This window comes from Vicia villosa, linkage group LG1 (genome assembly GCF_029867415.1).
Source record: "Vicia villosa cultivar HV-30 ecotype Madison, WI linkage group LG1, Vvil1.0, whole genome shotgun sequence".
Classification (NCBI taxonomy): Eukaryota; Viridiplantae; Streptophyta; class Magnoliopsida; order Fabales; family Fabaceae; genus Vicia; species Vicia villosa.
The window spans coordinates 8,175,409-8,201,010 of record NC_081180.1 but is presented as its reverse complement, the minus strand read 5'-3'; the positions used below and the strand labels follow the sequence as shown (position 1 = coordinate 8,201,010).

The following is a 25,602-nucleotide window of genomic DNA, read 5'->3' as shown; positions in this document are numbered from 1 at the left end:
GGGTCTGAAGACACAAGTGAGGAAGATGTGCTGGACTTTGGATTTAGGCAAAGGAGTACTGGTAAAAAGGTATGTCATGGGTTATCTGATTCAGACTATCAAACTGAAGATATAGAAAGTGAAGATGATATGAGTAGTGATTACTCAGATGAGGGGACAAGGGTAAAGTATCCATCTTTTGTTATGCCTAAGAAGTTTAATGATTATAAATGGGAATTGGGGAGCTTGTTTTCATCAAAGGAGGAATTCAAGGAAGCAATAGCAAGTTATGCTGTTCATAATGGTAGGGATTTGAGATATTTGAAGAATGACAAGACAAGGGTTAGAGTGGGTTGCAAGGAAGGATGTGAATGGGTGGCATTATGTTCCAAATTGCCCAATGAGGATACATGGCAATTAAGAACTTTGAAAGACAATCACACTTGTAATAGAGAGTATAATGTAAGGATGTTTAGTACTAACTGGCTAGGGAAGAAATTATACTCAACAGTTAGAATCAACCCCAATGTAAAATTGACATCTATTTGTGAAAAAGTGCATGAGAAATGGAATGCAGGCATGAATAGGATGAAAGCTTATAGGGCTAGAAAACAAGCACTGAATATGGTTGAAGGGTCATTCAAAGAACAGTATTCTAGGCTTTATGACTACACACATGAGCTTCTGAGATCTAACCCAAACAGCACCATAAAGATGAATGTCCAAGCAACTGAACAAAATCCTACTGAAACTGAACAACATCCAGAGAATTATGTTAGCAGACCACTATTGCCAAGTTTCCATAGACTCTATATTTGCCTCGATGCTTGCAAGAAAAGTTTTAGTTTTTGCAGACCAATAATAGGTGTTGATGGATGTTTTCTCAAGGGGAATTATGGAGGTCAGATTCTTGCAGCAGTTGGCAGAGACCCTAATGATCAGATGTTGCCCATTGCATTGGCCGTGGTAGAGGCTGAAACAAAGGATTCTTGGGCATGGTTCTTTGATCTACTAGTGAATGACTTGGGAGGTCCAGAAATATGCAAGAACATTACTTTCATTTCAGATCAGCAAAAGGTAACATCATTTAATTTGTTAATTTTAACTGTTTTTTTAACACTTTACATTGTAATCTAATTTGTTTACAACATTATTAGGGGTTGTTACCTGCAATAAATGAGTTGTTGCCTGGTGTTGACCAAAGGTTTTGTGTTAGACATCTGTATAGCAATTTTAGAAAAAGATATCCAGGCAAGCAGTTGAAAGAGTTAATGTGGAAGGCAGCCAAAGCAACATATCCACAAGCATGGGAGAGGGAAATGAAGGAGATGAGAAAGATAAATGAGGAGGCATTTAAACATTTGCTGAAGATCCCCCCTAGATACTGGAGTAAGTCACATTTCAAATACAGGACAAAAAGTGATGTGCTTGTCAACAACATGTCTGAAACCTTTAACAGTGTTATAATTGGACCAAGACAAAAACCAATTGTAACAATGTTAGAGGAGATCAGAGGGTATCTCATGGACAGATGGGCTAGAAATAGAGCAAAAATTGAAGACTATAATGAATCTGTACTTCCAAGGATTAAAAAAAATGTTGCAATAAGGCAGGAATTCTCAAGATACTTCATAGCCAGGTAATTGAATCTGTTTGTACACTGTATATATCTGACATGATAATTGATATATTAAACATGTGTATTTGATATGCTTCTCAGGTTATCAGGTGACTTGATATATGAAGTCAGGCATACAAGTTTCAGTGGAGATAAATTCACAGTGGATCTCAAGAAATCTGAGTGCTCATGCAGGAGCTGGATGCTGACTGGAATTCCCTGCTACCATGCTATTGCCTGCATCCAAAGTAGACATGAGGACCCTTTTGAGTATATTCCTTCCTACTATAGGAAGCAGAATTACCAGTCTTGCTATGAGCCATTGATATATCCAACAAATGGAGAAAATTTGTGGGAGTTGACACCATATCCTGATGTTCTTCCACCCCCAACCAGAAGAGCACCTGGAAGGCCAAAGAGAAGAAGGAACAAAGATGCTGATGAAAAAAGGAAGGACATCACAAATGTATCCAGAAAAGGGTTGCCAAACAAATGCTCAATTTGTGGCATTTCTGGCCATAACAAGTCATCCTGTCCTTCTGCACCAAGACAATCAACAACAACTCAGACCCAAACAAGTCAAGCCCAGACCCCTACCACTGCAGTCCCAACTGTTCAATCTCAGCCAATCCAGAGGGTTCATGCCAGGCAGTCTCAGGATTCCATCAATCAAACTCAACCATCTCAAAGGGTTCATACTAGGCAATCTCAAAATGCCTCTAGCAGCTCCCATCCAACTCAGAGGGTCCAGACAAGACAATCAGCACAATCTGAAGGAGTGCAAACACGTAGTTCCATAACTGTTTCTCAGCTGCTTGCCATGAGAAGGGCTAAAGAGAAGGGCCAAAGACCAACAACAGCATTTCAGCCACCAACATCTCAGAGACCAAAGATGCCTTATAAGAGAAAATCCACATAGATAGTTTGCAGGGATTCTGTTTTTTTTTTTTTTGCCAAAGATGCCTTATGGGAATATGATGTATTTATGGTTATTTTGAATCTTTGGGTGTATTAGGTATTTTGGAGCTATTTTATATAGCTGTAACAATATTTTGGTGTTAAACCAGAAATTCTATGTATTTTGATGCACTATTAATGCTATATTGTGCTGATAAGAAAATTTGAATGTTATCCTATTAATGCTATATTCTGTTGTTATCTAAGAACATTTAGTTTGAATCAAAGTTATCCTTGACTATTTATTAATTGCATATGGTATTTACTTATAGAATCAGAACAATGTATCAAAGTTGCATATGGTATTTATCAAAGTAAAGAAACAGAACAATTGCATATGGTATTTATCAAAGTTATCCTTATAGAAACAGAACAATAAGGCAGATATAGCCAAAAGTAACCAAATTGGATATTAATTTGCATCTGTCATCAAAAGATTACATCAAACTAGAATTCCCTGCTACCATATTCCATTTCTTACAACATTAACCTTAACATAAACTAAGATTACCTATTTCTAAACAACATACAAATAAACACTACAATAATCAGAATTAAACATATCATGACATAAAAAAGCATCTTCAACATCTTGAAGACATTCTTCATCATCTCCTTGTTGTATGTGTCATCCTTCATAAGCATCTTAATTTGTACCTCCTTTTCATCACATTTGGAACACCTTAAGAATGCATTTGGTGGTGTCTCTTGTTTGACTTCAAAACTTTGTTGGTTTTCATACCACATAAAGAAATTGCAGCCAACATTCTCATGTTCATTCTGCAAACAAAATCATTAAACTTCTTAACTGACCCAACTCAGGAATACGAAGAAGAATTGACCCAAATATGCAAGAACATACGTACGTACCTTAAAGTATCTGCAGCCCCAAAAAAGCTTACCCAAGTTCCTTCCTTTCTTCTTAACTGAACGTATCACAGCTATGGATCCACACATGCATGTTGGTTCGATTCTTGATTGGGATCCACTCGAAATTAGCGAAAATGAGTTCTCAGCTCTCACATTTGTTCCACAGCCACTGTATTGAGCCATTGATGATGAATTTCAAAATTAGGGTTCTTGAATTTGGGAAATGCGTTTTTGATCCTCTAATTGTAAGCACCGGCCAGTTTTCTCCCCCTTTAAGTGAGATAACAGACAAGTCAGCAAAGTTAAGTGACACCTAAGCACCGTTAGTGCCACATCACATTTTTTTGAACAGAATCTGTGGACAAGGGCAACGCTGAAGGCGTTAGTCAACTTAAAGGATTTAGTTGTAGCGAAACCAACATAAGGGATCAAGTTGTTACAATTAAATAACTTAAAGGACCACGGAGGTAATTTTGCCTTTTTTTTTCCATCTAACTTGCCTCCTCCATTTTCATTTGATGCAATAGATGTTTCAAAGTTAACATAAACTTTATCAAAAATGAGTGACACTCAGGCGTTAGTATGTTGTAAGAACACTAGGCGGTGTCAATTATGTCCTTGATACAAATATAGTCGTGTCAAATTTTTAAAAGTTCCTATACAAGAAACAAAAGTTTGTTTCAGTTGAGTTGTAAAAAAATTTAAGGAGCCATATTTAACCACCAATTAATTTTGCAATATGTGTATGGGAGTTCTTTTTACTCTAACCTAATTATGAAAAAATGTGAAATTGGATTACACTTCTTCAAAGACAATTCTAAATATAAGACATTCCTACAAACATCTCTTCATATTTAAATTTTACTCACTCTGATCTTTTATTATAAGAGAAAATTTACTTTTTTTAATTCTAGAATGATTAATGTATTTGATCTATATATAGATCACATACATTAATTATTGAATAAATTTAAAAACTGAATTTTTTCGAGCGTATTTTAGTCTAATTATATTTCAAAATTAATCCCTCAACAAATCATTCTATAAACTCGCTTAGAATATAATCAATGAATTATGTATGTCAAACAACACTTAACGTATATTGCAACTAAAGTTCGCTTTTAACAAATCAATCGTTAACATATATATTGCAACTAAAGTTCATTTTTAACAACACTTAACATATGTTGCAACTAAACTTCATTAGATTATACCTAGCCAATACAAAGAGTCACACGTTCTAATAATTTAACATTGTTGTCAACAACCAGTAACAAACTTGAGCGTTCGCACGGGTTATGGTACGAGATGCTCATTTGTTTCAGATATATATTTTTTAATTGAAAAATGTCTGGTATCCGTGAAAAAATAATAATTTAATGTATAATTAATAAAAAAATATTTTGATCAGTAACTTTATATTCCTGTTACTAATCAATATGTTGATCAATAATTTCATGTTCTCGTGTATAAATATTATTTTTGTTTAGGTATCGTTATAAAAAATATCTGGATCAATAGTAAATTTTCGTATATAAAAATATTTAGATCAATAATAGATTTTTTTCATATATGATTTTTTGATAAAAAAATTTTAGATCATAAATACTTTTTTTTTTATATAAAATATTTAGATCAATAATAAATTTTTTCCGTATACAAATATTATTTTTGTTTAGGTATTACTCCCTCCGTTCCTTTTTAAGTGTCGTTTTAGAAGAATTTTTTTGTTCCTATTTAAGTGTCGTTTTATAATTTAATGTTACAATTTGTCATTTATACCCTTATTTTCTCAATAACTCCACCTCAAATTTTTCAATTAATTATTGGAAAAAGAGAGTGAATGATTGAATTTATTTGGAAAGAGAAAAATAAATAAGGGTATAATGGGAAAAGTAACTCTAATAATCCACTATCTTGGTTGAAGAGCTTTTTGTTAAAACGACACTTAAAAAGGAACGGAGGGAGTATTTACAAAATTATTTGGATCAATAGTAAATTTTCGTATATAAAATATTTAGATTAATAATAATTTTTTTTTCCCGTATACCATATTTGGATCATAAATACCATTATTCGTATATAAAAATATATAGATAAATAATAAAATTTTTCCTGTATATAAATGTTATTTTTGTTTATGTATTATTTACAAAAATATTTGTATCAATTGCGCATATAAAATTTTAATTCCTTAATTTATGTCCATCTTTTTTTAAAAAATATAAATTAAAAAACTACTTTTAATTCCTTAATTTATGTCCATCTTTTTTTAAAAGATATAAATTAAAAAATTAAGTAATATTTATGATAATTAATTTAATTAATTGTAATTAATTTCTATTTTATACTCCCTCCGTTTCTTTTTAAGTGTCGTTTTAGAATAATTTTTTTGTTCCTATTTAAGTGTCATTTTATAATTTAATGTTATAATTTGTCATTTATACATTTATTTTCTCAATAACTCCACCTCGAATTTTTTAATTAGTTATTGGAAAAAAAAAGTGTATGATTGAATTTATTTGGAAAGAGAAAAATAAATAAGGATATAATAGGAAAAGTAACTCTAATAATCCACTATCTTGGTTGAAGAGTTTTTTTTTTTTTTGCTAAAACAACACTTAAAAAGGAACGGAGGGAGTAATTAATATGGTTATTTTTTTATTGAGTTTAATCCAAATTATACTGGTAATTTAAAATTTAAAAGTTGACTTAGTAAATTACATGGTTGTTATTGGTTACAGCATAATTTATACTATTAGTATACATCGGCGTTTCTCATTTTTATTATACTTATATTGTTATATTAACATATTTTTTTAAAAAGCTGAGCATTGATTTGAAAAAACTTAAATCAACAATATACAACAATGTAAAATTTCAGGAACCATGTCCATGACTTAATCTCTTTAAACAAACCAACTCTTGTTTCAGATTTCCATCACCATGAACAAAACTAACTCAATTCATTCGGTGAATACAAATTCTTCTGCTCCATTGATGCAAGTGGAAAACAAGACATTATTTGGTGGGGGAAAAACACAACTTCGCACAACCTTTTTCGTCTTCCTCGTATGTTACTAACATTCCTACCATGTTAGTACTTTCTGGTGGTGAAGATTTTCATTGGGGCATTTTAGCAAACCCTTTGTAAGCGTTTTATTGGGCTGCAACTTTGAAACAAAACGTAGATCATGAAACTATATATGGAGGGTTTACCCGTTGTTGGGAACCCAATTCAACAAGATTTAACATTTGCAAAGGGTAGCTCTATCGAAATTCAAAGTTGCAGATAAGTAGTTGGCAAAAGTTATATTCATTCACGGCTTCTCGAAGATCACTACTAGAACTGGTGTTGCTTGTTTGGCATCAGTTACCCAAGTTATTGAATCAGTTTGGAAGAAAAATGAACCAGAGACAAAATCAAGTGGTATAATTCAAAGCTTGTTTGATTCAAAATGAAATTGGTACAAACTGGTACCATTCAAACTGATGTCATTCAATCCAAACTGATACAAACAAACTGGTACAAAATCAATTGGTACAATTCAAACTTGTTTAATTCAAAATGAAACCGATATAATTCAAACTGATACAAACAGAAATGATTCCTTCTACATGTTCTTAAAACATCCTAAAAAATGTATTTTTTTAATATAAAATATGAATATGAGATATTCATGTGGTGTTCATTAGAACTTAAGGAGGTTTTGATGATTTGTATGGATATTTAACAAATATAAGTGAGTTGCTTATGAAATTAAAAACTGTAAAATAATATAGAAAATTAGGTGAGATTTATTTTAAAAAGTCAAATAAATTTGATAGTTCCATCTATTTCAAACGACTTTAGATTGAATAAAAACTCTAACGTAGGTGGATGTTGTCTAGTCAGCCCCCTCATTAGTGCGTGCACATGCATCTATATAAATCCGACAAAATCATGGGTATGTGCTGGTCTAGTCAGGAATCACCTCCACTTGCTTGCACAAAAATTATCTAAGCACTCAAAGAAAATATCATATGCAAACTCCATTTGAATTGAATTGAATTTTTATACATCACTCAAGAGGACATTATTTCTGGCTAATCCCAATAACTCTAAAACTAACTACTCTTAACACACTTTTCACTCATGTGCAAGTGTCAAATCTATAAGGTCTGCAAATAAACCTCTTTTTATTTCAAATTATTGTTTGTGCTTCAATCATTATTTCCCCATTTTCACTCCCTGTATATGCTACAACAACAATAGTAGAAATTCAATCTCTTTATTTCTTTTCTGCTAACATCTCAGCATGCTGCTCCAAGTATTCTCTGCTGTTAATCTCTGTCAATCTGCATTCAATTTATTTCACATAATCAGTAACTGCAACAAATACTCTCGGTTTGTTTGTGAACTTAAACACTTTATCATAACCGAAATAGAGATATTGTTACTACATACCTACTAATGGTGCGGTCTTTTGCAAACCCGAGTTCATTGTCAACACAAAGGTCAGCCTCATCGTTTTTCCTCGATCTCGAAGAGGTCCTGGGTGCTATGTGTTTAGCATCAGATACAGTTACTACTTTTTGAAAGAGATCTAGAGGGCTCCCTTCAGCTGAACACAATAATCTGGCCTTGTTCTCATATGTCACCTGTTGTAACCACAACCGAACAAACACGCATAGGATTATCTATCCAAATGACTACTTATCAGAGTAGAATAAGCTTTCCATTATTATTTGAATATATTTAAAATTACAATTTCTGGTATACAACTTTGATTCATAAGACTTCATAACTAACCGCATACAAAGTTTGAACACAGGAAAACCGTTTACGACATTGAAAAGGACTTACATCAACCAAAGTGACGAACCTATGTGCAGCTGATTTATTGCTAAGCCCAAAAATCGGGATGCCATCCAGTGCTAAAGTATGAAATTTCTCTGACAAGAACAAAAGCAAGATATTGTGACTTATGAAGGACAGCAAATATTTACAGCAGAATTCATTGAAACATATATGTCTTACTGAATAATCCAAAATAGTCTGCAGCCCCAAGAGGTTTTTCACAAAGGTCCTCGAAGGAAAAATAGGCACATCCATTAGCTCCCAATGGGACCTAATCAAGAAAAAGAAAAAGTTAAAAGTTTGATAATAGTAATAATAATAATAATAATGATGCGTGCTCTATATATGTCTCTATGACTATGAAGCTCGGACACGGACACTGCACACGACACGGACACTGACACGTCAACATGGGAAATAATTTGAAAAATTGAATAAAATGAACGTAATCACAAGTGTCGGTGTCCGACACCAACACGCCTTTTTTCAGAGGTGTCGGGGCTACAAAGCTCTACAACATTAAATTTAGCACATACCTGCAGTGTCCTTCCCATTACTACTTCCACTTCTTGGGGAGTGGCTGTGTCTTCTCCAATTAACTCTTGAAACTTTTTCTTAAGGAAGCTAGACGAATCTCTGCCAACTAAATAGAATCCTTGCCCACCCTGCAGTTCAAATTGGCAGAAAACGAAAAATTGAACAACGAATAGTATTAGATCACACAAGAAAACACTATTAGATGCATTTAATGGTAGTAGAGTACATATGTCATACCGAAGTCATTTTGCGATAGTCAGTTGACGAACCAATCTCATGTGCCACGCATCTTTCCTACACCAGTATACACATATTAAGAAATTATTTCGAAAACAATAGCCTATCTGACACCACTTCCAACAATGAAAACATTTGAAGTGTACCTTCAATGTAGCAATGAAGGGTAGGAAGAGATCCCTCTGTAGTCCACCCTCGTATAGATTATCGGGAGCACGATTTGAAGTGGACACTAAAATCTACACTTGTGTCCAAACACGTTGAAGAAATGGAGTTTTTAAATTAATTATGTAACAATTCCATAAAATCAGGTTGTATAGAGGCTGCAATATAGTTATATTACTTACAATGCCTTTGCTGAATAAATGTCCGAACAAGCGATTTAGAATCAATGCATCGGCAACATCTGTTACCTACAGAAAGCCAACAAATCTCAAGCTATGACAACAAAGTATCCATGAACTATAGCGAAAAGAAATAAATATTATACTAAAAACTTACCATGAATTCATCAAGACATAATAAAACCGCTTCCTCAGAAATCTCTTCTGCTACAACATCCAGTGGATCAGACAGGCCTTTGTGCTTCTGTTTGTCAATTAAAGATTCTTTAAACAATTTCTTACTCCAAAAGAATAGATAACTATTGGAATTCTTCTCTATGTCGAGTACAGAATAGAAAAAATAATACAAATGAGAATTAGTAAACAGTTTCTGTAAACTTACTTGTAATAGGCTGTGCACATTCAACATGAAGTCGTGAAAATGAATCCTCTTTTTCCTCCAATTAGAGGGCCTGTAGAATAAGAAAAAAATCAAGCATAAAACAAATGAATGCCATGTAATACAACATAAAAATAAAAAAATTGACACGGAAGAAATTCATGTTCGAACTTACAATTGATCATAAAACAAGTCCATCAGCATTGTTTTACCAGTGCCAACTCCGCCATAAAGATATAAACCTTTTACAGGTGAATGAGAAGGATGTGACAAGAGTCGAGACCACAGCCATCCGTGTCTGTAATAAAATAAATTAAATCCAGGGGCTCGAACATGTGATGTGAAAAGAGAAAACCATAAGCTTCAAAATTTGAACAGACATATCAGCAGAGCAGGAAGCAAGATAAAATAATGTAGGGTATACCTTACAGGTTTTTCAGAATTGCGATCCAATTGGCATTCATCGGCAGACTCAACAAGTTCATCATAGAGTCTCTGAAGTTCAGTTAGTGTCTCTACCTACCTCAACAAAAGAAAGGAAAAAAAATATTAAATTAAGTGATTACTAATTGCTGATAAAATGCCATGAGCAAATGCATACATACAACCTATGAAGCACGGTAACATAAACACAACACTGCCACGTCGACACTAATAATAATTTGAAAAAATGAATAAATTAAACGTAATCACAAGAGTCAGTATCTGTTTGACACTGACACACATTTTTCTAGAGGTGTCAGTGCTACATAGCATACAACAACTTCTAGGAAACCCATTTCATCTATTCAATCATGCATCAATGAAATGCAAATACTCTCTACCTGACAATCATCCCCATCTACCAATTCACCATTGGCAATTCGTCGTTCATACTCGATAAGAGGTCCCCTTCTGTTAATTTCTGCAACAAATTCCAATACAAATCATATAAGAAAAAGAACTTTCAAACCCTTCATTTGATAACAACAACAACAACAACAAAAAGAGAAATTGTGGAACCTTCATTTGTGAGTTTTGCAGCGTCAGTTGATACAGATCTTGTAGCTATTGTAATAAATGAATGGTTCTTCAATAAATTGGACTCAGCTTGATCGATAATAACTGAACTATGAAATTGACAATATTTTTCAAAGGAACATGGTTTTTCTGAAACAAGATTATTAATCATAACACATGTTTGTCTTTGAAAAACATGTCTCAATTGACGAAGAGAACGAACAGTGATTCTCATCTTCAAGTTCAACACTTTAACCAATCCAAATTCCAATAACAATAATAGCCCCAGAAAAAAAAATCTCAGAATCGCTGAAATAAAAAAGCACTTATAAGTTATTTTGAATCAGAAAAAGCACTTAACAACAGAGAACCAGAAATCTTTGAATTCCGCTAGATTGATACAAGAATAATTAGAGAATCTAATAAGAAGATTCGGGGAAATAACAGATGCAATTGCCATTTCCGGTTTGCAATTGATTCCAAAGTGTTAGGAAAATTGGTGAAAAGGTGAAGTTTTTTCTCTATTCGAGAAAAAACAAACAGTGAAATAAATATAAAAAAATATAAATAAAATAAAATAAAAAGAACCTGGATTGAAGAGAGTCCCAGAACAGAGGAAATGAAAAAGCGAGTTTTGAGTGAACAGAGAAAAGACTTTTGCATGTATTGTAATTGGAACACAACAGATTGATCTCGGAGAAAGAGAAGAGAATAACTGGTTTTTTTTTTATTTAAATATTTTTATTAAAAAATATTTATTATTTTATTTTTAATTCAAATGCCACTTTCAATAATATTGATTTATTAATGCAAACAGAATATATTCTCATGTTGGATTTTGGGTTTGGATTTTTTTTTTAATATGTATAATGAGTACACATTTGACTTGGAAAATCACACGTTTGCTTCCACGTTTGAATTACAGATAAAACACACAGATAGGGAAGATGATGCTGACGATGCTAATAACATGGGTAATATATCTCAAATATTTATTATTTAAAAAAAATGCTTTTTTAGTTTATTAAATATTGAGTTGGATAGATATATAAACGTTAGTCTAAATTTTGTTATTAAATATTTTATAGGTTAAAAAGGATATGTGTGCGTGTTTTTTCCGAAAAAGCAGGGAACTTAGGGATTTTAGTAGGTATATTTTGATAAATGTGAAGGAACATTGCGATTTAAAACGCAGTGGAAATTAAAAATTTTCCTTAATAATCCTTATGAATGGGCATGGACAGTGATAAAAACTATTACCTCTTGTGGTGATTTAGACCTTTGATGTTGTGATCACGAACGTCAGTGCTAACTGCTACGAATGAAGACTTTGAGTGAGAGAGAAAGAGAGAAATTTTGACAAGGTTTCACAAACCTAATTTCATGAAGTGTCCAAGCTTATGCACAAGGGTTATATTTATAGAATCTTTGTGTGGATTGCAAGCTAAAAAACCTAACTTAAGTGAACCATATAATAATAACAATATTATTATAATAACTATTATTATAATAAATATATTTTATTATTATATTTTATAATTATTATAAAATAATAATAATAATAATAATAATAATAATAATAATAATAATAATAATAACTATTATTATATTATATGATGTTTCATGTTTCACTAAAGTGCACCGGTGCTCCATAAATATTTCCAAAAATAATTAGATTAAATGATCATACACTATATTGGAACCTAAAGTCCAACCATGTATAATGAGTTGGAATCATAGACTATATTCTATTTGATACCTAATTAATATTATTAAAATCAGTGATCACGTTACTTTAGTTATTTTATTGTTGTCTTTTCATTTGAAGTTTGGTCATGCTTGCAGTTTTTTATGTTTAAGCATGAATTATTCTTTGGATCCGGTTTCTTTAAAGTGAATATTCATTTTAGAGGGTGAAATGTATCTTATCAAAGATTGATTAATAATTTAAAGGCGAATCTTATAGATTAATCATCATAAATGATAGTAGTTTATTAAAAGTTAAATATTTAATTTGTTCATTTTATGCTTTACCCAATTTAAATGAGTTATACTAGTGTGTATTTGTGTCATTCACGCAGATATTTTTTTATATATTTTTATTTTGTTTATATAAATATTGTTTGGGAAATTTTATTTATAATTTGAAAAAAATAAATATTTTATTTTATGTTGTGCGTGTGTGGACAAGCCAAAGGCACAATACAAATGAGATTCAAATATCTAACTCAATCATGTAGAATCTAATTAAAATATCCAACATATATAATCAATATACGTGAGACTTAAGATACACTTTTTTAATCTCATAATTTCACTTCACTCATCTTGGACTATGTAACCGACTTGAGCGTTAGAGTGTTAACCTTGAAAATACACTTCTGCGCTACCATATCAGAGATCAGCATCACTACATCATGAGTGCATAATCACCAATTAATCACAATTCTAATTCTAGTACGAAATAATGACATCGTTTGAGAGAATCGAGTTCTAATTTTTGTGAAATCCACGACCAGATCACCTCTTATCTAGAAAATAGATCACTACCACAACAGGTTAAAACAAATAAGATAGCACTGAAGAACCCATATAATCTTTTGATGTCACACTCATCTTCATCCTTAGTCATTGAGGAGATCCGCGATAAAACCCAGTGCAAAGAAGAAGCAACGACAAACATTGAATAATGGAGTAGAGCGGAAACATGTCGATGATAGAATTTCGGGAACGCAAGAAGGTAGATGGAATCCCTAACTCTACACTACCACATGTCATAGCATCTTATATGGCGAATCGTATTGTATTTGGTTTTCTCATAGATGATGGGAGCTCGTGCAACTTCCTTTACGTCAACACACTTAAGCACTTAGGACTTCACCAGCAAGATTTGGTTTCGTATGAAGACAAAAGTCTTCCTGCATTCAATGATTTCGTAACTCGCCTCTATGGAATAGTAAACTTACCATTGTCCCTCGAATAAGGAGAAAATGAAACGAATGTAAGTCTGCCTTTTCCTAATAGTTCCATGTAAAAGTGCTTTTAATGGCGTCCTTAAGAGACCCTTCTTGGCGACGTTGGATGCAGTAACTTCCCCCGTTTACCTCAAAGAAACTTATCATAACGATGCTAGGAAACCAATCATTCTTGAAGCTGACTTGAGAATAGCAAGGTGCATCCATGATGATATATTAAAAAAGCGTCCTCGCCACCACGGTAGTGTTGGAAAAGGCTTTGGAAGGAGTTAATATGGCCGACCTTGACGTGTATGAAGACAATATAAGGTCGATTTTAGATGGAGTCTTAAAGTTTGTTCAACATGATGATAATCTCGCTCGGGTGATAAAGATAGAGCCAGAATCCCCTCTGAGGTTAAAAAACTCATTGATTAAAAATCTTAGATCTAACTCATACCTCTTTGTCATCTCTCCTCATGAGATGCCTCGTATCGACCCAATTGTAGCCTGTCATTAGTTGAACGTCGACCATAATGTCCAATATGTATCCCAACAAATAAGAAGGTAGTCTCTTGAGAAAGCCGAAGCATCAGCTAGCACGATTCAAGGATTGCTAGACACTAAATGTATTCAGAGGCGAAGTTCACCAAATGGCTCTTAAATGTTGTGCTTCTTAAAAAAGCCTCTGGGATGTGGCAGATGTGTGTCAATTTTACTGACTCGAACCGAGCATGCTCGAAAGATTCTTACCAGCTTTCAAACATAAATAAGTTGGTAGAAAATTCGGGAGGGTACAAATTATTGTCATTTATGGATGCTTATTTTGGATATATACAAATACCCATGTTTGATGTTGATAGAAAAAACTCACATTCATGACCGAGCAAACCAATTACTAATACAATGTGATGCTCTTCAGATTGAAGAACATATGTATGATCTATCAAATGATAATGAACAAGTTCTTTCGAGAATAAATATGCGAGATGCTATAGATTTACGTGTATGATATGATTATAAAGTCCAATCAAGAAGATTCGCATGACCAACACCTCAGTCGGGCATTCAAGAGAGTTCAAAACTACAACATAAGACTCAATAAGGAGAAATTCACCTTTGGGGTAATAGTTGATACATTTACGGGGTTTTACCTTACTGAAAGAGGGATATAGACCAACCCTAACAGGTGCAAATCAGTCATCCATATGAACGTGCGGATATCGATGAAGGAAGTCATAAAGTTGTACGGGATGCTCACTGCATTGGACAAGTTTGTCTCGAAATCCATCCAACATGTGTTGTTGTTCTTTAGTTTGATCATTTACCATTTCAATTAAATGTAAACTATAGTTTGATCCTTTACTCTAATAAATTGAGTACATCAAATGTAAACAAGAATTTGATTTTTCACCTTTCAGCTGAAATACCACTTCAATTTTGCAATTTTCCACATCTTTGGTACATGTTCTCTAGCTAGAGTTTCTCGGATATACACCCCTTATGTGGTGCTAGTCTAAACTTTATACGAAATTTTCCAATTTACTGCAAGCTTTCCATTTCGAGCGCTTTTATCTCCGATGTTTGCTTGATGTAGCACCAACTCTCATACTTAGAATTCTATAGGTCGGATGCACCGGTTGTACTGAGTTGCCATAGTTCGTTTAATAACAATGTTGGCAAAGGCGACAAATGCCATATTGTCTTTCAAGAAGTCAATTTCCTCCCTGATTGTTCGGTTGTTGTCTTTCTCTGGTAAGGGACGTGACATCCTTAAACTCGACTATTTAACCTCAACCAGAATAACAACTTTAGTGTCGTAAGTAAGGTGGATGAGAGTTTTGCTGGTCTTAGAATGAGGGTTGTTCTATATACCCATAAGACGTCTGGTACTTCATCCACCTAATTCCCCTAGGCATGTTTCGAGCTTGCGTTTTAGTCCTCTTAAGAACACTCGGTTAGCGACCTCTGCTTTTCAGTTTGATTGGGGATACTCTACTGATGCAAAGTGTTATTAACATTCAACTCTTCTAACAAGCTTTTTAACTTCCTATTTGTGATTTGTGTTTCATTCTCTACCCATGTTTCTTCCACCATGGCGATCCAAGCAACGACTGCTTCATTTTTGGCCTAGTTGATTATGGCAGAGAAATCAAAGTGCAAGGAAATTGCAACCACGAGGTCGATCCTATTTTCTAGGATTATGCTAGCACTGGGATTTTAAAGCTTTCCCTGCTTCAAAAGACCATTCAAAATAGGATAAATTGGGAGCATGGACAAAGACTTAATCCTTGGCTGAGGACGGTCCTTTGTGACACGTAGAATAAATAATTAACTCAAAAAACTTAGTTACTCGATAAATAATTATTACACACGAAAATTTAGATTATCCCACGAATATGTTGCGACTAACTTTCTGGAAAAAAAATTTAAAAAAAATTCGAAAATATTGTAGAGGGGTCAAAAAGTTCAATTAAATTTTTTTATAAGCAAAAAGTTCAATATTAAATACGAGAAAATTTGACATTTTAAATTTTTTTTTAAAAAATTTTATATCTACTTAATATAAATGTAAGGTTGTCATAATGACAACCTTGGACAAAACCCTAGCTTCAAGATGATGTGTCATCCTCTCAAAACACACAAGATGATGTGTCATTCTCTCAAAGCATTTCAAATTATATAAATTTAATTATTTAAAAAATCTTCTAAACTAAAAAATATATCTCTTCATTTTTTAAACATTAATTCTTTACAATTAATTTTTAATAAAAAGTGACATTAATTTTTTTTATAAACAATATAATTATTATATTATTTTTTATTTTATATTTGTCAAAATGATTTTTATATCTAACATTTAAAGTTTCCCAAATCATGTTGATAATTACTAAAACAAAAAATTCCAAATTAAAAAATATATGTTAAAGAATTGAAGTAGATAAAATTTTATAAAAATAATAATTTAAAAATGGAACTAAAGATAAAGTAATAGAATAGTCTAATGTTCATAAGCATTTCATTTTAATAATTTAATCTACTTAATATAAATCCAAGGTTGTCATGATGACAACCTTGGTCACAACCCTAACCCTAATTATCTACATGGCATCTTCTCTAGCCTTATATGTCTATGTGTCATTTTATTATAATTTTCAATATTATATTAATTCTAATTATCTGCATGGCATCTTCCCTAACCTTATGTTTCTAACCCATAATAATAATATAATAACACATTCTAATATAATAAAAATAATAAATTATAATATAATATTCATCTAATAATAATAACAAATAAAAATACTATTAACAATATACATATTATATAATAATAATAATATTAATTTTAAATCACCCATATTAATAATAATATTAATAATATAATAATAATAATAATAATAATATATTAATATAAATAATATTGGTAATATAAATAGTAAAATATTTCTAAATATATCTAATAATAGTAACAAATGAAAATTGATTAGTGGTTTTTACACGTTTATTTACCGTTGATTTTAGTCGTCTTTGCTTTATATTGTCAAGTGTTTTACTTCATTCTTCTACATTTTATGTTTTGGTTGTGTATTTTACTGTTTGCAGGCTTAAAGGAATAAATCGAGACAAATCAATGCCAAAAAGTACAAAAAGGGGAGTTTCGAAGGAAGTGAAAAATCAAGCTACATAAGGTCTGACACGACCACCTGTGTCACCTGAAACTGGCCGTGTTAAGATGAAGCGTGGCAAAGAAAATGCAAAAGAGATGAAAGTCACGGGACTGAGACGGCTCGTAGAGAAATAAATGTAGGGATATGAGGGAAAATCTTCACAGAAAAAAGTTGATATGAAGATAAGGATCATTTGGGCCCTAAAATTTAGAATTAGTTGAGCCCAATCTAAATAACGGGCCTTGGCCCACTGTCAATATTCCGGTGTTCCTTCCGTGAATCAGAAGCAGCTAAACATTGACCCAAAGAAGAAGTAGAACCATATCAGCTATATCGTCACCGGCACCGTTATTCGTCTCAGGTGAGAAAAATGGCGAATCAAGGTGCTAAGAAGCGCAAGGAAGAGAACGCCCGTCACATGGCCAGGATCCGCCAAATCATCATCGCCTGCAACGTACTTTTCTCACCACTCTCTCTCTCCGATTGCAATTTCAATTCACCTTTCTAGGGTTTTTAGCCTAAGAGTTTGATTAGGATTTATCACTTTAATTCTCTAAAATTAAATACTTAATCGATCAAATCTAGTATGATTATCATGTCTTCGCTTGAGATTATGAATGCATGTAAACATAAACAGGTTATTGTTGCTCAAATAGTGTATTGATTATTGGTTTATTGGTTTACTTTTGAACAGGTTATTTATGTAGTAATTAGGATGTTAATCTTTCATTCCAGCATCACCTGGAAGCATTTTATTGGCCTTGCTGTGACTTCTCTAGCATATTATTTTCCCTATCAACAACTTGCTAAAATGGCGAACCCTAGTTACGCCGAAGATGGTGAACTTCTTGATGGTGGGTTTGATATGACTACTGGTGGAGTTTGCGGGTATGACTTTTGTCTTGTCTTGTGGGTTTTGTAATGATCTCCAATAACCATTAACCACGAATGGAAAATGAAGTACTGAATGAATGTTGCTGTATCTGAGTTATTTAATCAATTGCTTCTCATACAAGTTAAAATTAGTTTCTCCATCTCAGTTTTTGCATAAGCTCTCTCATTTAATTTGTTCATTTAATTTGTCCATGTAGTTCTATAAGTTTATAAGGACATTTTAATGGGTCAATATAAGCTTAATAGCTTATTTTAACTGTGAGATTTCTAAAATTTCTACTAGTTTGAGGCTTATCCAATTTGTGCTTTTAGCAATCACTCTATGTGTACGAGATGTGCATCTGATTTAAAAAATCATTGTTTATACTTTATCCGTGCCAAGGGATTTTTGACTTTATCTTTTGTAGTTTTTTCTGTTGGGGAATTTATGTGTGACACTGCACTCGGTGTTGAACAATGTTCTTAAATAGTGACTACAGTAGCTATATACCACTACAGCATAGGCAAAGGCGTGTCTGGTGTCCGACACGACACCTACACATGAGATTATATTCAATATATTCATTTTTTCAAATTATTACCATTATCGGTGGGTCGGTGTCGTGTCCGGTTTCCAAGTCTGTATTGGTGTGCTAAATAGATAATTAGTTCCAAATATTGTCAAATAGCAGCTATAGTGGCACTATAACCCTATTGCGCAGCAGAATTTTGACAGTTCACCATTTTCCTCTATTCAGAATTGACAATGCTGATGTTTGAAGTATTTAAAGCTCCTAGGATTGTTCAGATATGAACTGTACTCTATTTCACTAAACCTAAAGTTAGTGATTTCTTCCATGGCCATCATGCCAAAATGGTTGACAAGTATAATTGTGGAAAGAAAGTGCTGTGTATATATTATAGGCTTTAGCCTGTAGTGTATCCCTGGACTGACCTAAAACTTGTTAATAGTCGGCTGGTCCCATAGGTCTGGGACGGCAGCCCTCCCTCTCCTTTATTTAGATTTGAGTCACTAATAGTTCTTGAGAATCTTGACCCTCTTATGTGAAACCAAACTATATTGCTAAATAAAGTTCAACTACATTAAGTTTTTTTGCTATCTTATAACTGTATGATGACTCTTACTGTTGATCATATTTTGTAGCTATTTACATGATGTTATCTATATCACAAGCTTTGTGCAAGTTGCGTCCATCATCTCTGGAAAGTTCTGGTACATATATCTTGTGGTAAGGTCCAATCTGCTTCTAAATAAGCTTTTGGTGGCTCTATTGGCCCAAAATGCAGTTTTCTTTTAAAATGTAGGACTGTAAATGTAGTACTCTTTTAGTTGTTAATGCTGTAGTCACACGCTGGGACTGATACCTCTTGAACAAATGTAGTTTAGCTTCAAAGAGATCTATTATCTGCTAGGCTTGACAGTATGTGCTCATAGTTGTTAGAAGTAAAAATGATCATTTGCCATAAAATGGAATTTGTCCAAAGGTTCATTAGATTAACGTATTAGTGCGTGCCTGAAAGTTAGTAAATATTGTGAACTTTTATGTGCCATAAGCAACCAGCTTGAAGGGAAAGGGACTGAATTATTAAAAGGAGGAGGTTCCCAAAAATGTGTGCTTATCATTTAACCCCTAGTGACTTTTCTCACACTGGTGTAGTAGTTTGCTCATTTATGAATTATATCAGGTGTTATGTACAAAATCAACTATGGCTGGCAACTGCTTGAATGATGACTTATTTTTTTTCTTTTTTGGTCCAAAAAAATATATTTACGAGCTCAATTTAAGTTGTAATCAATTCACTATCTGCATGTGTTTGACATAAGAATTGTAAAAAAAAAACTATCACAAAAAAAGAGAATGTAACAACCTCAGTAACACAGTTTCTCCTTTACATTTACCAGATACCAGCATTTGGAGCATACCAATCCTTTGGCTTCATTAAAGGATTTTTACCACAAGGTTCAGAGGTATGATTGCCGTTTTGATTAATTTTTATTTTCAAAGACTCAGGAAGGTTCATAGTTACTTAAATTGTGTATGCATTTTGTGATCAGGAGGCGGTTGAAGATGAAAAGACCCGCAAGAAAAGGGAAAAGCTGGAGAAGAAGGCATCTAGACCCAAGTTTGTCAAGACACGAACTAGATAGTTTGCTGGAATAGAAACCCAGATATCACCCAAATATCCCAGATTGATGCAGCTTCCCTGTAACTTAAAGTTAGTTTTTCATGTACAACAATTTCTTTTTTTATGCCCCTCCATTTAGGGAAAGAAACAACAAGAACATGTATCCTTCACAGTTTACAAAAGTGTCTGTAAGAGCAGACATCTATGGGATACCTGGATTAAGAGTTGTCAAGTGCGCAAAGATGCATTACATTAAGTGTTTTGAAATATTTCAAGCGTTAATGGTGTGCAATTGAGGAAACGGATTTAACCTTGGTATTGTAAATCTCACAAGTGTTCTATTTTGTTCATCTGAATTGTCAATGCACCTTTCCCAAAGTTAACTCGAAACCTGTAAAAGAAAAAAAATCCAAGGAATAAAGTTGTGTATATAACTCTACATTCTCCCTGTATCCCGTGCTATTAAATTGTACACTTCACACCAAATATATTCCTTAGATCAAAACGTCTTTCCAGTGAAATTCAATGACTCTTTGCTTCAGAACTTTTCCGATCTTCATAACTTGCATTGACAATCAAATGTGTTACTGAGGACCTGATTTGGACAGTTTTAATCTTGAGAGCTATCTTTCTTCCAAGCCTTTTCTATTGGATAGATAATGAACACATAGATGACACCAGGGAGCTACTTTTCCCTCCCCCAACTTCTAACATTCTTCACATATTTTGGAAGGTAGATTCTCTGGTTGACTGCTGTACCTTATCTGCAAAGGAGATTGAGATTAGATTTGAAGCGATTGTGGAAATTTGATCCTTGTTAAAAATTAAAGATTCTCAATTGTTTTAAAGTTGTGGAAATTTGATTCTTGATAAAGATTAAAGATTCTCAATTGTTTTAAAATTGTGGAAATTTGATCTTGTTAAAAATTAAAGATTCTCAATTGTTTTAAAGGTCAAGGTCCAAGTGACTTAAAGAAGTTGACATTAATTATGCCTTCTCCGATACTTCTGTAAAAAGAAAAAGAAGGGGTAGACGAATGCCATCTTAACTCTGAAAGTTGAAGAATGTTGGATTGAAAGGGTATATGAATGTTGATAAACTCTGTCTCAAAGATATTGTTTTCTACTCTCTATTGAAAAACGATAACCTTGGTTTGACCACATTCTTTGGTCTCCGAAAGTTAGATTGTGTTGTGTTTCAGTGTGAAGGTAATAATATTCATGGTCCAGAAGAGTGAAGGTAATAATATTCATGGTCCAGAAGAGTTCAATTTCTCCTTCTTGAAAATGTTCTAGAATTTAGTGATAGAATATTTGGAGATAATGTTCGATCAATTTTATTGTTTTGCATCTCTATGTTATAGTTTTGCATCCTACTTTGTGACTTTGATTTTCAAGGTTAAGTCTCTGTCTCATTTGAGCGAGTTTAGGTTGATTTCTTTGGTGGGATCCTAGTATAAGTTTGTGGCTAAAGTTTTGGCTGCTAGACTTGGACTAGTGATGGACAAATTTATTTCACCTAACCAAACAATATTTTTTAAAGGGAGAATGTTTGTCTATGAAGTGGTGGTTTGTCAATAATGTGATAGACTTGGCCAAGATATCAAAGAAAGTTTGTCTTATTTTTAAGGCGAATTTTGAGAAAGCGTATGATTCAGTCATTCGGAGCTTTCTGACTTTCAAAGCTTGTGATTTAATGAGAAGTAGAGATCTTGGATAAAAGCATGTGTGTTCGTTGATAATATTGTAGTGTTGGTTAATGGGTGCCCTGCACAATAGATTAGCAACGAAATTGATTTGACAAAATGGGATCCGTTACTTTTTTTCTCTTCCTGCTTGTGGTTGAGGGGCTTAGTTTCTAGGGCGGAGGAGATTGGCTTTTACTATGGATTTAAAGTGGGAGTGTCTGATTTAATCATCTATAATATTTAGGATGAAAACAATCATTTAGCTCTTTTTCTTTTCCTGCTTATAATTGAGGGGCTAAGTGGTTTAGTGTCTTGGACTGAGGAGATTGGTCTGCACTCTGGATTTAGGGTGGGAACATTCGATTTGGTGTCTCTCATTTTCAGTATGCAAATGATACCCTCTTAGCGGCGGTCCTTGGTGTTGAATGAGTATAGTATTAAGGCAATCATAAAGGGTTTTGAGTTGACTTTGAGACTTCGGGTTAACTTCTTCAATAGCTATTTTATAGGGGTTAATGTGTACCCCGTATTTTTTGACTCTGCAGGTGAACTCATCCACTCTAAAATTGAAACTCTTCCTTTCAAGTATCTTAGTTTTTGTGGGGGCTAATTCGAGGCTCGCATCTATTTGGGACCATTTAGTCAATTCGATGACCAGGATACTTCATTCTTGGAAGCACAAATATATTAGTTTGTATGGTTGAGTGATTCTTCTTAATATTGTACTTAATGTTATTCTCATATTCTTACCATTTTTTAAGATGTCAGTATAGGTTTGAAAAAAAGCTTTTTAGGTTAGAAAGTTTCTTTGGAGGGGTGAAACCAGAAACCAAGATTTTTTCGATTAAGTGAGATAATGTTTGTAAACCTAGGAGTAAATAGGGGTTAGGAGTTAGGGACTTTCGATTGGTTAATTTAGCCATTTTGACTAAATGGAGATGGAAGTTGCTTACATGTTTTGAATCTTTAGTGTGATATGCTTCAAATGGTAAGAAATATGATTCGAACCGGGTGATTTGATTCATCTTAAATGTGATTCAAATCAAATATATCATTGACCTTTTATAAAGAACTTTGTATGATTGAAATGAAGTTATAAATTATTCGAATCAAGTTGTGATTCAATTCAAACATTACAAAACTGATCACCCTGAATATTATTTTATTCAAACATTATTAGTTTATTATTTTAAAAATTTGATATCCGACCTTGAAGTAGATTAATCTAAGGAGACCAATTTCATTATCCACTAGTCGGAGATCTATTTAAAGACGGAACAAACTCTATATGGATTGATCCAATATAAAAATTATTAGCAATAAAGAGTTTTCACCGACTACCTTTGAGGTTCATGCACTCATATTATTGAGCTTTTACCAATTGATTTAATTTAGTGTTTTTTATATTAAGAAACAAACAAAACTTATGAAAGAAAAATATATATCTGTTATGAATATTTATGTTAGTGGATGTCCATCTATCTCCATGTTCTTCATCTTCCTATTTCATACTTAATATGTGTTTAATATGTGTGATTTTCTATCTCCCTTGAGTCCTATAAATAGAGACCCATATTACAATGTAAAACACACTTGAAATAAGATAAGATAATATTGCTCTCTTTCTTCTCTACCTCTCTTTGATCTCTCTATTGTTTTAGTTAATTTCATAACACGTTATCAGCACGAAGCTCCCAGGTATGTTTTTTTTGTTTGATTTAGTTTCAAGCTATTATATGTTATTTGATTAGGATAATATCAATTGTGATTTCCATACATCCTAGAAGGATTGCAAGAAGAATACTAAAATATCCCAAAAGGATTTCATAAAGATTTTTTGATTTATCGATCTAAAATTTTATAACTTGTAATATGCTCATTAAAAGATTGTCATTCCGGAAGAATGACACACATAATTTTAATGTATCCCAGAAGAATGATTATATTTTTTTAGATCATTGTTTATAACAAATTGTTTATATAGTTCCTGAAGAACTTATCAAACATCCTTGAAGGATAGCAAAACAAATTATTAATATAGTTCTTGAAGAACTTATCAAGCATCCCTGAAGGATAGCAAAACAAATTATTTATACAGTTCCTGAAGAACTTGTCAATCATCCCTGAAGGATAGTAAAATAAATTAATTATATGACGATATAATTTTAGTAATATGATTTTATATGACTAAATATGTTTAATTTTATAAGGGATAATTTTTTGATAATTATATGATAATATGTTCATATGCATATGTATGATTAAAGTGTTTAATCATGAGATACTATTATATTGATTTTGAATTATATTGGAGGTATTAAATATCGTTGTATTACACAACATAATTTGGACAGAAAATGTATAATAGAAAAGCTACCGATTTTTCCCTCGGGCTTGGACTACACTTATATTAGTACACTTTAAGCACATGTCATTGTAAACCAGTAGTTTACAAATTACGCTTAAATGCGTCGTTGGTAAAATCGGTTGGGTCATCTCGGATATAATATGATGCGAATAATTTGTATTGAAGAACCAGAAGTTTCTTCAATCCATTAAATTTTTGTGTGTTTCTAAAAGAAAATAAAAATATGAGAAATTGCGTTTTTATGACATTAACTGTTGCATCGACTAAAATATCATGCATATGTCTCTATTCACAACCAGAAGTTTGTGAAATTATTTTCTCACCTAATTAGACTAAGATCTTGTTTTCTGAACTTTTTTTTATAGAAATTCCTGTATAAGTATCACATATATTATTAAAATTGATATTGAATATCATGTAATATATGTTCATAAAAAGAAAATGGACCCGAAGATCCATTCTTTAGACGTCTAAAGTTAATTATATGGTTGATACTTATGAGATCATCAATTCTAAATTATATATTTGAAACACCCAAAGTATGATATTAAGATATTTATTCGCATCAAGCCAACAAGATACTATATCTTAGTCCTTCCTAATTTATTCTAATATTTCTCATCTAAGTGAACATTTGGATGTGTTGTGTATATTCCAATTGCTCCAATATAATACATTAAGATGAGTCACGAAAGAATATTGGAAAAATATAATTAATATGAATCTCAATTTTGAGGATATAATTTGAGCAAATAATCAAATACTTGATTGTAGCCCAGTAGGCTGATTATCACTTGATATAAATTAAGTTTTCCAATATTAGGGGGAGAGAATAAGCAACTGAAATCATGAACAAGAAGTTCAAATGAACAGCTGAAATCATGAACAAGAAGTTCAAATGAACAATTTAAAATAAATTGTTGTCTTGATCCTCGTACAAACCAATATGAATCAAAAGTTCAAAATATTATTCATTTGCAAAGTTTATGAAATAAATTATCAGCTGATAATACTCCACTCAAAGTGGATTCTCCTATTGGATAATATAATATTTCAAATGAGTTATTGCTGCGCCTGAAGCGTGGTATGAAAGTCGGTTCCAATGTTAAAAGTCATCTACTAAGAAAAGAAACTAAAGAT

At 32.6% G+C, this 25,602-nt stretch overlaps 2 protein-coding genes across 3 annotated transcripts; one reads left to right on the top strand and one right to left on the bottom strand.

Moving 5' to 3' along the window:
• Window positions 1-7,441: 7,441 nt before the first annotated feature.
• On the bottom strand, window positions 7,442-11,502 carry LOC131627780 (uncharacterized). Of its 2 annotated transcripts, XM_058898639.1 has the most exons (15): window positions 11,349-11,502; window positions 10,764-11,069; window positions 10,586-10,665; window positions 10,186-10,280; window positions 9,937-10,059; window positions 9,765-9,834; window positions 9,540-9,626; window positions 9,386-9,451; window positions 9,185-9,277; window positions 9,039-9,095; window positions 8,801-8,929; window positions 8,445-8,535; window positions 8,271-8,359; window positions 7,872-8,065; window positions 7,442-7,762 (listed from the first exon to the last, which is right to left on the bottom strand). In XM_058898639.1, exons 2-15 carry the CDS (start codon window positions 10,993-10,995, stop codon window positions 7,696-7,698), a joined length of 1,473 nt encoding a protein of 490 aa, XP_058754622.1. In that variant the 5' UTR covers window positions 10,996-11,069; window positions 11,349-11,502; the 3' UTR covers window positions 7,442-7,695. The 2 variants fall into 2 exon arrangements, with proteins under 2 accessions (XP_058754622.1, XP_058754627.1); XM_058898644.1 differs by lacking the exon at window positions 11,349-11,502 and having other exon boundaries at window positions 10,764-11,238.
• Window positions 11,503-17,679: 6,177 nt separating this feature from the next.
• Window positions 17,680-20,756, top strand: LOC131627775 (uncharacterized). The gene is made up of 5 exons (XM_058898633.1): window positions 17,680-17,839; window positions 18,080-18,273; window positions 19,424-19,508; window positions 20,183-20,248; window positions 20,336-20,756. Exons 1-5 carry the CDS (start codon window positions 17,756-17,758, stop codon window positions 20,426-20,428), a joined length of 522 nt encoding a protein of 173 aa, XP_058754616.1. The 5' UTR covers window positions 17,680-17,755; the 3' UTR covers window positions 20,429-20,756.
• The last annotated feature ends 4,846 nt before the right edge of the window (window positions 20,757-25,602 follow it).